This window comes from Pleurodeles waltl, chromosome 8, assembly GCF_031143425.1.
Source record: "Pleurodeles waltl isolate 20211129_DDA chromosome 8, aPleWal1.hap1.20221129, whole genome shotgun sequence".
Taxonomy (NCBI): domain Eukaryota; kingdom Metazoa; phylum Chordata; class Amphibia; order Caudata; family Salamandridae; genus Pleurodeles; species Pleurodeles waltl.
Genome location: NC_090447.1, coordinates 1,299,775,657 through 1,299,788,522, shown reverse-complemented (window position 1 = coordinate 1,299,788,522; position 12,866 = coordinate 1,299,775,657). Strand labels below are relative to the sequence as shown.

Here is a 12,866-nt window from a genome sequence, read left to right as displayed (position 1 = left end):
CCCAGTCCTCTGTTGCACATTTGAAAATTCCAGCAGGGAGCCAGTTTGGTCCTGGTGCCCCATAATTTTTCATTTCCTTAATTAGTTTGCCAACCTGAAACAGGTTTGTGAAATCAGACTGATTCTGGGTCAGCAGGATGGCCCTTTTATTTTCCAGGTCTGCTGGGGCAGTTGAGTTTCTTGCGCATATCGCTACTACGTATGTTACCCAGACTCCTTCCGGAACACATTGTTCTCTGGTGTGGTATGGTGATTTTAATTTATTAATATAGTTCCAGAAACGGGTTAAGCCTCTTTCCTGTAGCATTTCATGGACCTTTGACCATTTGTTGTTTTCCAAATTTCCAAACCACTTTTTTATGTGCCTCGCGTATTTGGCTAAGGTGCAGTGCAGTTTTTATTGTGCCTTGGAATTTGCGGTCGCGCCAAGCCCTTCTAAGCACTTTTTGTGAATTTACAATGGGGGTTTTTGCAGCCGTATATTCTGCTCCATCTCTGCTGTCTTTGTGGGGGCTGCACAGGCCCCAGATCCTTGCAGGGTGTCCATGAGGTCAGATAGAAGGCTGCTCTATCCGGAATCCAGATCATTGGACGCACTTTTAGGGTCCGTTGTGACCTTAAGGAGCCATCTGGTCACTGGTGTGATATCTACGGTCTTCCATTTCAGCCTTGTGATTAGCTTTGATACTTCTATATGCATAGAGAATCCCACTGTCCGGCGTTTCTCTGCTGCATGTACTCCCATGTTCATGGTCAGCGTCAGGGGATTGTGATTACTTTCTCTTCTATCATGTATCTACAAGTGCGTAAGACCATTAGCTAAAGTTTCAGACAGGAACATGTAGTCTATTGTCGAGATGACGCTGAATGACCAGGAAGCCATGATTCAGCTGCGGTTGCCTTAAATACTTGTTCAGCTGAAACTGGCTTGTAGGTGCAGGTTATTTATTTCATCTTGTGCCTTGGAGTTTCGGACAGCCCCACCATTGGTTCCCAGATCCTTCATGTTAAAATCACCTGTCAAGAGAACTTCGTGTGAAGTGTATGTTTTGGTAGCAATTGCTCAGAAGAGCCCTGAGAGTGATGCCACTTGCAGGGCCTGATAATGCTGTGCAAGGGGCACAGCTTTGTTCCTGCCATTTTTTTTAATGAAGACTGAGTGGCCTCCCGACGGTCAGCCAAATAGGGCTAGGTTTTACTGCAGGCTTAAAAAGTTTGTAGAAACCATGTAAAACTGTTGGAGTGGGTGCCCACGTTTCCTGGAGACAAATAATGTAATGTTGCTTCCTTGCAGGGAGGCCAATGCGGATTTGCTATTCAGCACAGTCTTCAGACCTGCCACGTTCCATGAAGTTATAGTGAGCTAACCAAATAACGTCCGAGGCTGCTCTTGTACATGAAGGAGGCTAAGGATGCGCCTCATGGATCCCTCTCTGTGAGAAGAGTTCTGCTGACTCTGAATATCGTTTTCGTGACTAGTTGTTGTACAAGTCACCGTTCTTTGAGTATGAGCAACTATTACTTCCGGGGGGTTTGAAGCTTTTAAGGCACTTGCCAACCAGTCGTGGGTGGCACCCCATGCCCCTTTTAGAAATGATCTGTGACCTAGATGTCACTTGCAGACATAACATGTGGGGGTATTTTGGTGGGTGTGATTTTAAGAGTTAAATCCCCCAGTCCTCAAATGTCTTTGATTCGTTCAGAAGGGCATAGATGAGATCCACACTTTTGCCATGTAATTATTGTGGCACTTTTCCGTGCTATCTTTGCAAAATTTACAGTGGTGATTTCATCAGAAGTTATTATTTCCAGTGCTGGAATACACTGAAACAATCGTAGAAGGTTCCCTCTGTTTAGTATGTCGTGGGCCCCGTGTGGGGTGTAATGCGGGATGAATGCCAGTTTGTGACTTGCTGCGCATGACTATACCTGCCATTGCAGTTTTTCTGGTTGATGCAAGGAGTAGCTTACGTGATCCCAAGGAGAACTAGATGATGGCCTACTAAATAGTTGATTTTGGTGGGGATTGTAGCTGTTTAACGTCCCGCTCTACCATGAGGTGATCGCGCCTGAAGTTCGTCGTCTCTATTATTTGTGCTGGATGCTGTTCGTAGTATGTGGAATTTCCTTCCATTTAATGATAGTGTTCTAGAAAGTAGTTTAGCTCCTGTCTTGCTGTGCCGGAGACTGATATACCTGGTGTGCTGTTTTCTTGCCGATGCATGTTTTGACTACCGCTCATGTGGGCGGGAAGGCTTTTAGTTAAACACGCCCCTGGGAGTTGAACATCGTGCAGTAGATAAGTATTAGAGCCCTTGTCGGCCCTTTGTGCCCGTAGGGCTAATGTAGGTGACATCGCTAGGAGCCCTTGAATGAGTGGGTCCGATGGCCGGGCCCCATTGATTGCATATGTGAAGGCTTTCGGAGTGGCCGATTAGGCAGGTGTATATATGACGTCTTCCCTTATTCGTGACCCTCCTGCGTTTTATCCGGGGGTGCTTTGTGGATATTAGGTAAGATAGTGCCCTCTATGGGCCTGCTTCTGGGCAGATGTCTCAGCACAGAATGAAAGTGCCCTTATCGGTCCTTCCAAAGAACTGTTGGGATTTGTGATTTGATTATGCAATGTGTTTCTTTTTGATATTCAAATGCATAAAGACTCTGAACTCAAAGGAAAAAGAAAAAGAAAAAAGATGCCGAATATCATGAGCAGTGGAGATTTTCAAGTTGTGTGTCGTTAGTGTATTGATGGATTTTGATGCTGTTGTTGATGAGCAAGGTCACTAGTCGTTCCATGTATAAGTTGTAAACCAATGCCGAGAGGATGGGTCACTAAAGACTCTCCAGGAGACTGGTAGTTTTGGAAATCTTATAGATAGAAGTTTAACCAGTGCTTAATTTGAGCCGAGGTTGCCTCATTTTTGGGGACTGGCACTTATTTTTCTGCATCAGACCTTTATAGAGAACAAAAGAGGGAAAAACAAAGTGGAACGACTCAGAGAGAGAAAGATATTAAAACCATCATAAAGGTAGAAAGCAGGAACCTACAAGAGTAAGATAAAGGGGCAGAAAATGTTTGCTAGTGGAATAAAGAAGCATGAAGTGGATTTAAGACTTCTCAGCATTGAAATTGGGTTAGCTGAAATTTAATTGCACCACCTCCAGCTACGGGTTTCTGAGCAGAGCTTTGGGCACCAGCACTCATTCTTTTACAAATTATGCAATGAGTTAAATCACTGTATGTCAAAGAAGCCCATACAGGTTTCCAGTGTGTGGATTAGTGTTTGGCTGGTCTTGAGTAAGTTGATGTCATTGAGGTCACTGTGAGACTAGAGATTGAAGGCTGTTTATTTGGAGGTAGTGTAAGTGGAAATTACAGGCACAATAGAAATCTGGTGCCGCTGATAGGGATTCTGATTTTGTTTTTGTTCTCAAAGATGTAGCGATTGAAGATACTGAACCTGTCAAATGAATGTTGGGCAGGAGTATCTGACAGGGGTTTGACAATGCTGGTCTTCCTTGAAGAGTGCTTTGGTTCTATTGGAGGCTCTGTTCAGAGTGGTTACGTAGAGTGTGAGATATCGAAGACTCTGGTCCGTATCAATTAGCAATTAGCATGTACAATGTTGATTAGATTGCTTAGGTCAGAATGTAATGTGGAGTGTGTCAGATAATGAAAATGGCCTCTTGGAACTAGCTGAAAGGTAGGTAAGAATAATCATTTACACTCAATATGGTTATTCTCTGCACACTTAATACTCCTACCAATAAGCCCTGATGTTTACCTTTGTTATATTACTATCTACATGCTCCAAGACTCCAGCTTGACCTGCCTCAGTCTTCTCATAGAAGGTGCTAGTACAAAGGCATGCACGTGAAAGCAATATTGATTGTTTACATTTTGTAGGGGCTGGTATTAGCACCAAAGTAAGGAAACATTACAGTGGAAAAAAAATGTGGAAAAACTGTAAAGTTCAACTACAGAGGCCTTCTTACAATAGTACGTTTTTATATTTCCTTATATTAATCGAGGTATGCAGAAATAGAAGGCATCAACATCAGAGTCTATCTTAAAATAATAAGCCTATGGAAGTCCTGAACAATAGCACCCCCAAAGAATACACAATGCCTATAATAAAATACATATACCTGTATTAGCATTTTCTTCTTCTAATCCACCATCAATCCACTGGCTCTCAGTCCCCAGTAATCGATTTTGAGACTCACTGAGCGGTCTTATAGAAGAAGGCTGAATGGTTCCAACACTGAATTCATAAACAAAACACATTATATGGTTCAGTTTGCGGTTGAACATGACAAGTGGTAAAATACTTAACTGCAAGTTATCAAAGCAATGCTCAGTGCTACTTTATAATGGATTCTGGTAGAATAATGACAGTCATAGAGACTCATTTCTCACCCTTGTTGGTAGGACTGCATACCAATTGATATGTCCAGAAGTACAAGTTAGTTCAACCCACGATACAATCGTGCCTACCCCATAAGTACCCTTTAATATTCAATACAACTTTCACTGATGGGTTATCAGGTCTATTATCAGGTCTATAAAAAATAATCGTTCTTGCCATATTTCCTATTTTGATTGTTACCAGGCACACTTTGAGAGATGTGAACTGGAGTCTGTTAATTCAGTCTTTGTGCCAAAAAAATCTGCACTCTGGTTGGGTATGGCAAGCAAACATTTACAGATCTGTTCGGGATTTCAGAAATCCTAATCTACACTAGCCTCCATATTTCTGTAGGCACTTTTGTGTGCCCATTTTTGATTGCATCAGAGCAGGGGTCTTCAAGAGTTTCTCTTATAAGCATTGAGCCCTAGACAAGTCTGTTCATTTAAGTGTTTAGAGCTGGTGTGCTATCTCGACTCTGGTTTACAGCCTCAATAACTCAAACAGCTCATGACTTGGATCTCTGATCCATTAGGCTTTTATGGGTCATTTCAATAACAGGTTCTAGTAACTACCACATTGGTCATTATATGCCTTTCTGATACTAGACCGGAAATAAAGCCTTTACTTCATCACTTTTAAAGGAGAATAGATTGTAAACCTTTAGAAATAAATGTTCAGTCATCAGTTTTCTATCTTCAGGATATCTTTTCCAGAGAACACATTACTCTAAATGATCTACTTAGCAGACAGTAGCTTTATTTGTTGTTAGATCTAGATTCACGGCTTGACATGGGACAGCACGATTACAACACCATTATAACACCATTGCATTGTTACTGTGAGCAAGGGGTTGTGCCTATTCCTCGTTTATATGAACAATTATATTGAAGGCATAGCCTGCAGATATCAGCATAATTTGTGGTTAAGATGGGTTTCTATAAGATTCATGTGCGCTGGGAGAAGCATCTACTTCAGTACGGTTACTCCGAAAAAAAATATTCATGCCTTTTTTTTTTTTTAATAACATATTAAGAGAATAGTGCAATGCCCTCTGGATGGTGTTACATATAGGACAGGTGGAGGTGCTTTAACTTTCTTTTGCAAGTGCTTTACCCATTGCAGAATTGAGCTGCTCGACTGCTCTAGAATTATTATTCTGTATATATATTCTTAAAATGTATTTATGCTTTTCCATTTATAAGAACTCAAACAAGCGACAGTTACGTGTCCACTAACAAAGTTACAGTACAAATTAAACTTTAAAAGAGTCCCATAGATATATACAATATACTATCAGTGGGGTCAAATATGGCACTACATTACAATGTGGACATCTGGGTTGCAGCCTAATTTCCCCAATGCAATAATGTGTGCTGCAAAGTCACATTAATATAAGATCTGCAACACACCAGAGTGCAAGTAGTTGATCTACACAATACACGCACACTAATGCCACTCGCTTATTTGATCTCGCTCCAACAGGAACCAGGCACACCAATCAATCGGTATATGAGGAGAATATAACTGGGAAAGCACCTGTTCGACCATAAGGCTGTGCTATGCGTGGGTAGTCGTATTTGGAGAATCAATGGCCTGTGCCTACGGACGGGGGGGGGGACTGAAACAGCTGGCATGGCAGGGGGTGAGGAGCTGACATGTCTCGTTCCAACTTCAGGTGAGGCAATTCAGAGAGACCGTGTATCCAGGGAAGTGCGAACATTATGGCCCTCATTACAACTTCAGCGGTCTTTTCTAAAGACCGCCGTAGCCGCTGCAGCCACCAGACCGCCAGTGCTGGCGGTCTGCTGACCGCCATATTAGGAGTTGTGAATGGACTTCCTGGGCAGAAGTCCCACTCCGTTGGCTGACAGAGGAGCAGAGGCGGGTGCATCACCAGCACTGCCACACCATCAAGACTCTGCCCACCGTATTACGAGCCGTAATACAGCTCAGTGGAGTCTTGCTGGCGTAGTGGTGATGGCGGTTCAACACCGCCAGGACTCATCCCCTCCCGGATGACCAGCTCGCCGGAAAAAGGGGTGTGTGGTGCTTGTGTGTGCATGTATGCCTGTGAATGGGGATGTGTGTGTGCGTGTATGTCTGTGAATAGGGGTGCTTTTGTGTGCATGCGGGTGTGTGAATGTATGTGAATATTTGCGTGTGAATGAGGGGGGGTGCATGTTTGTGTGGGTGTGTGTGTGTGTGTGTGTGTGTGCATGCATGCGTGTTCCAGTGTTTGTGTGAATGTGTACGAGTGAATGGGGTGTATGTAGCAAGTGTGTGGATGAGTGGGGTGCGTGTCTGTATGTGTGTGGACGTGTGGGGGTGCATGTGTGAATGTGTTGAGGTGCTTGTGCCGGCGACAGGAATGGAGATTTTCGTCGCTGAGTGCGTGACCGCCAGGGTTTTCGTGGCGGGGTGAGCGCAACAGATAGCCTGGCGGTGTGCATCCTCGTAATACGGATGGCAGCCTGAGGCCTGCCGCTGGATTGGAGGTGGTCACCGCCGGCGGTCAGGCGGAGTTGTTTAGGTTTTGCTTCAGCCAAATCCCACAACTCGTAATAAGGTGGTCATCACCACCGGCTCCGCGGCGGTGAGACCGACATGGCGAGTCTGGCGGTCTCATGACCGCCAGACTCGTAATGAGGGCCTGAGCGTGTCGCTCTATAATATGTCTCTAAGTCGGGTGCATTGGGTCCACCCATCTCATATGGCAGCGTTCGTACCCGCCACTGCACCCTCAGCTGCTTTCCCACCCATGCAAGTCTGATAAGAAGAGTCCGCAAAGTGGAGAAGATTGATTTCGGCAGCAGGATAGGGATATTCTGAAAGAGGAATAAAACAGCAGTATTATCACCATCTTCATGCTATGTGTCCCATTAGAGACAGTGGCAGCCTAATCCACCTCTCAACATTTTCCGTCAGTTTTTTGTATTGCGTTACTATCTGTCTGATTGTCTGACATAACTATCTTGGGGTCTGTGTGAATTTGAATTCCTAGGTAGTGAACCAAGCCCGTTTCCCACTTGAGGGGGAAATCCATTTCTATTGGAATCGTGGTCCGCGTTAGGGGCAACACTATAGATTTATCCCAGTTAATCTGCAAGCCGGAAAGAGCACCAAATCTTGTAACCTCTCAAAGCACAGATGCAAGGTTTTGCCTGGGTTCACAAATATATAATAAAGTATCATCCGCATATGCAGAGACTATTAGGTTATATCCTGGAAGTCAAAAGCCTCTGTGTCCATGGTACTTGTGCAGTGCACACGCCAGTGGCTCTGCAACCATCGCATACAGCAAGGACGATAGTGGGCACCCCCCTGTATAGTGCCTCTAGTGATAGATATCACTTCAGAGACAGATCCATTAATCCTAACTCCTGCTAAGGGCGCTGTGTAAAGAGTTTGCACTAACTGTAGAAAAGCATTGCCCGCCCCCACGTGGCGTAGTTCTGCCAGCATGAAGTTCCATTCCACAGAATCAAAGGCCTTTTCGGCATCAAGAAAGACTGAAACAGCACTCACCCCTGGATCTATGTGTTGTATGGCACCAAATACTGTCCAAATGTTCGCCGTTAGGCTGCGACCCGGAATAAATCCCGATTGCTCTGGCTTTACCACATTAGGAAGCAATACTGCCAGTCTATCTGCCAGGATTTTAGCATAAATTTTGGTGTCCAAATTGATCAGGGATAATGGCCTATAAGAGGAGCACTGTACAGGGGATTTACCTGGCTTAAGCAGTGTAATGACTAGTGCTTCTCTAATAGAGGGTGGCATTTCCTTGGGCATGCCATTTCCCCATACAGTGTCATCAGGCATGAGATCAGCAAATCTTAAGTTTTATAGAAAGACACTGTGAGCCTATCCGGGCCCTTTCCTTCAGCCATATTTTTGAGGGCCCTGCGTATCTCCGCTAGTTGCAGTGGTGCCATTAGATATTCTTTATTAGTATCCATCAACCAAGTCATGGTAATATGTGTCAGGTAGTCAGAGATTGCATCTATATCTGGGGTGGTCTTAGTTGTGTAAAGTGCTGCATAATAGTCACGGAACTGATTTACAATCTTTACTGGGTCATTAATAAGGCCACCTTACCTGTACCGGTAGGATTGTGTCCCTCTCTGTTGGGGTGCATCATGCCTGTCAGTGTCGCACCAGGACGTTCCCCCTGCCCATATACGCGGGCCGTTGCATACTTCCCCCATGTGTTGGACCTCGTTTTGTGCTGTGTCGCTAAATTCTGTTATCTTCTCATGAATACGATCCAGCAGTTGCTTGTCTGCTGTTATAAAGTGCTCCAACTCCAGCAGCGCAATTTCCTACATTTGGTTATGCAGTGATTTCAGGACCCCAGCCTGCTTAGCTATTGTGATCCCGCAGATGTCCAGTTAGAGACCGAGCCAATACTCACTTGGAAGAATTCTTTGATAGTTTAGGCTAGGTCATCGCAGAACACCGAATCCAGTAGGGAATATGACAGGAACCGCCACATGAATGGGGTGACACGAGGAGGCCCAACCTCAACCATAGTGGGGACTGGCGAGTGATCAGAGTACGATCTGGGCCAGGGGTCCTGTGTGCATGTTCTAGGGACCAGGATCCTAGACAGCAACCAAAAGTTGATGTGTGTGTGCAGATCATGTGCTGTCGTGTAGTGGGTGTACCCCCCCCATCAGGGTGTCTGTATCTCCAAATGTCCACCAACCCAGTGTCTGCTGCAGTAGTGGTCACCGCTCTTGCCACGGTGGGCGCTCCCCTGAGTGCGCCCTCTGATCGATCTATTGCTGGGCCTAGTGTGCAATTAAAGTCTCTTGCCCATATTTGCGCCAGGCTCCTCCGCGCTGCCAATTTCTTGGCAAAGTCAAGATAAAACTGGGGTCATTATAGTTGGGGCCATAAAGTCCAATTAGCAGAAAGGTGAGAGCACCTCTGCTGCAGCGGGCCACAATAAATCTACCATTGGGATCGGTCATGAGCTCCTGTAGGTGTATGCCTGAGTGTTTAGCTGCCCATATCATTATTCCCCGAGCATGAGAAGTGAACCCAGCTGCCAAAAACTGACCTTGCAATCTCTTGGAGGTAAGAGCAGTGCTGCCTGGGGCTAGATGTGTTTCCTGAAGCATGGCCAGGTCAACTCTATGACGCTGAATGTAGGTTACTGCCTTCCACACTTTCCTGCCATCGCTCAATCCTCTGACGTTCCATGTTAGCAACCTCATAGTACTGGCCCCCGCCGGGCCGACTGTCTCAGATGTATGGTTAGTTATGTGATGCATGATGTACCAGGGTCTGCTATTATTTAGTTCCTACAGTGAATCAACAGCTGTCGCAATAACCCAAAACCCATCTGGCAGGTTATCAAGTGTGACCCCTCCCCCACCCACAACAGGTGTTTCCCCAATCTCTCCGCCTCTATATGTGTGTACCCTCCCCTTCCCACCCATTGTTCTGTTATGAAATCAACCTCTGGAAAAATTGGAATGCATGTTGGGGTTGATGTCACCTAACCATCCCCTGTTCTGTATCCGTCCAGCCACCCTTCCAAAATAGAAAGCCTATTCACATGCGGAAATTGTCTCACCCTTGACTTTATGACTTTTTTTTTTAGGATACATGCATCTAGAAATAATGCTTAGCCCCCACAGCCTCCCCTGCAACAGTATCACAAAATAAACATTACAAATCAGTAGCTGGAGATCAATATTACATATAGTGCCAGCTGCACTTAAATTACAACTATGCCCTTTTAACTTGTCTGAGCAACTTCATGAGCCGCGCAGATAAACCTCTAACATCTCCAATTGGTCACTCTGATATTAACAACAGCAGTATTCTCCCATTGGTATTCTCCCCTGCCTTTAGGAGATGTGGTGATTGTGTCCTGCTGCCCTCCCTTAGCCAGTCTCCGTTTTCAGAAATTGTGATAACAGATTATAGTTCACAAATAGCACTGGTTTCCCATCCACCACAACCTGTAGCTTGGCCAAGCATGCAGTAGTCTATTTGTAGTTCTCGTAATTGGTGTTTCGCTGGGATTAACTGACACCTCGCTTCCTGAACCTGCTGCGTGAAATCACGCTAGAGAGAGATTTCCATTCCCTCATGCTGTAATATCTTTAAATCACTCGCCGCAACACAGCATCAGGATTCCTGTAGTTTAACCGTTAGGCTATCACCGGCCTATGTGGCGCCCATGGAGGAGGTCAGACTGCCAACTAACGGTGTGCTCTCTCCACCACAAACATGTCTGAAAACGTTTCATGGCTAACAGTTGGATAAGCAGGAGTTAAAAATATTTCTCCATGTTGTCAATGGAGGTTCATTCCGCAATACCCACTATGCGCAGATTGTTCAGTCGAGAGCGGGCCTCCAAATCCTCAACTCATCTTCAAGGCTGCAAGCATTTTGATCATGGCAGATTGGTTGGATGTCAGGGATGTCTGGTCATCTTTCATATCTGAAATGTCTCTCCACCAGGTCAAGACGCTCTGTGTGTTTATCAAGGCTTTCAGTCATTCTATCCATCCTGAAGGATAGTGAATCATTTTTACTGTCAATTGTGGCCAAACATTACTGCATAATTGCTAGTATCTGCCTCAGTTCTGGCTCTGCTTCTGGGTTTGAGACCCCCCGCACCAGGGGCCGGAGCAGCCATTTGCTCCTCCTGCACTTTGTGTGCTTTGCGCTGATCGAAAAGGAGCTTGGACTTTTCTTTTTTTTTTTTGAATCGCTTTTGCCTATTGCGGTCGGTGATACAGGGGAGGAAGATGTCCCAGCAACAGTTCAAGTAAGTGAGGGCAATCGCTGCAAGCACTTCACTGTACATACAGTCTGCCCTTCACTCTAATCTGGGCGCACCATGCACAGCAGCTCATCTTGCAAAATGGTGTTTGTGCCCAGCGCCTTCCCCAGCTCGCTGCAACCACGGGTCTAGCTCAGGTCCGTCCATCGGCAGCAACACCCCTGCTCCCAAAGGGGGAGACCCACCTCTTGCTCCAATAGGCCGCCCCCTCACCTTCTGGCGCCAATCTCCCTTACGCAGCTCTGTCTCCTCAGGCTCAAGCCAGCACCGGCCGCAGAGGGTCCCCCTCTGCCAAGGCCCCACAGGACTCACTACTCCGGGCTGCTGAATGTGCAACAGCTTGGCCGGAGCATTTCTCAGCCTCTCTCAGTCTAGCGCTAGTGGGCCCAGGTCCGCTTAGGCCACTCTCTGGGCCTCCTCGGCGACGCCTTGTCACCCAGGCCATGGGGGTCTACGTTTATTGGGGCGGCAATCTTGCTGTCAGGCAAGCTTCGCTCCCTCATTATTATATATTTATATTGTTTAAAGAGTGCAGCTTTAACCCAGAAGACCTCTTGGTGCTGGTTACACCCAACTAAACAGAGTAATCAAAGCAAGTGTAATTAATGGTGCAGGATAAATAGTCATGTTTTCAACTTCCTTTTGAATTGACAGCTCAGGGAGGGAAACAGAATAATATAATCCCTACACGATCATCCTATGGGCACAAGGTACCTCAAGTAGAACATGGCATGCCCAACAAAGTAAGTCTTTATAAGCCTTGCCTACCATGCTGCTTCTAGTTGTCTATAGAGGAAAGTCTATTGAAGACCATACCAAATACAGTGGGATTTGAGCCCACCCACTGCTTACCATTTGTTGGCTTTACTGTCACACATTTGCTTTTTACTTATTCAATAGATTGTTCTCCCCTTTCTTGCATTTTTTCGTATACTGGAGCATAGTCTTTTTACCATCCTTTTTTATTGGCTGACTTGTATCCTTTCCACTGCTCACATTTAGGGAACTACTTTTTACTTTAATCAGACCATGAAAGTATATGTATTTTTCAAGATGTATTCCTGGTGTACTGCTTCCTCCTCAACAAATCCTGAGTCCTGAGCGCTCCCTGTTGCTCTCTTCTGTCCCACTTGCTCTCTCTCCTTTATGTGCTGCCTTTTAATGCACCCTATCCCCCAATCCCACACGCTCAGTTTTGCCCCTTCTTCCCATCACCATGTCCATTGCTTCCGCCTACTGGGCCTTTTTTAATATTGTTTTTAATTAATCTTCCCCTTTGCTCAAACAATTCGCAGTCAACTCTCTGTTTCTCTCCCGCCTGCTCCTTCATTGCTACCCCCACCCTTACAATAATTAAGAATAAAAAAAAAAAAATATATATATATATATATATATATATATATATTTATATATTTATATATATATATATTTAATTCTTCTCCTGGCAGCCTCAAGTTGCCATTTGCACCCAGGTAAAAAATTAAATATTAACTTTTTTGTATTTACCACACTAAGGGCCATATGTACTAAAGCATTTTCCCATAGACACAGAATGGGTAAAATCCTTTGGTACATCTGGCCGTAAGTGTTGTCCGACATCTTGGATCATACATAAAAAACAGAATGAAGATAAGAAAATGGCACCCATG

The 12,866-nt window shown here is 45.1% G+C and overlaps 1 protein-coding gene across 2 annotated transcripts in view; it reads right to left on the bottom strand.

The window, feature by feature from the left end:
- The window catches only part of ZDHHC20 (zinc finger DHHC-type palmitoyltransferase 20), a 309,510-nt gene that overhangs the window by 66,116 nt on the left and 230,528 nt on the right, over positions 1-12,866 (bottom strand). For both annotated transcript variants that reach the window (XM_069202257.1, XM_069202258.1), the window contains exon 11: positions 4,150-4,265. In XM_069202257.1, the coding sequence (XP_069058358.1) occupies positions 4,150-4,265 (116 nt within the window). The remainder of the gene's footprint in view (positions 1-4,149; positions 4,266-12,866) is intronic.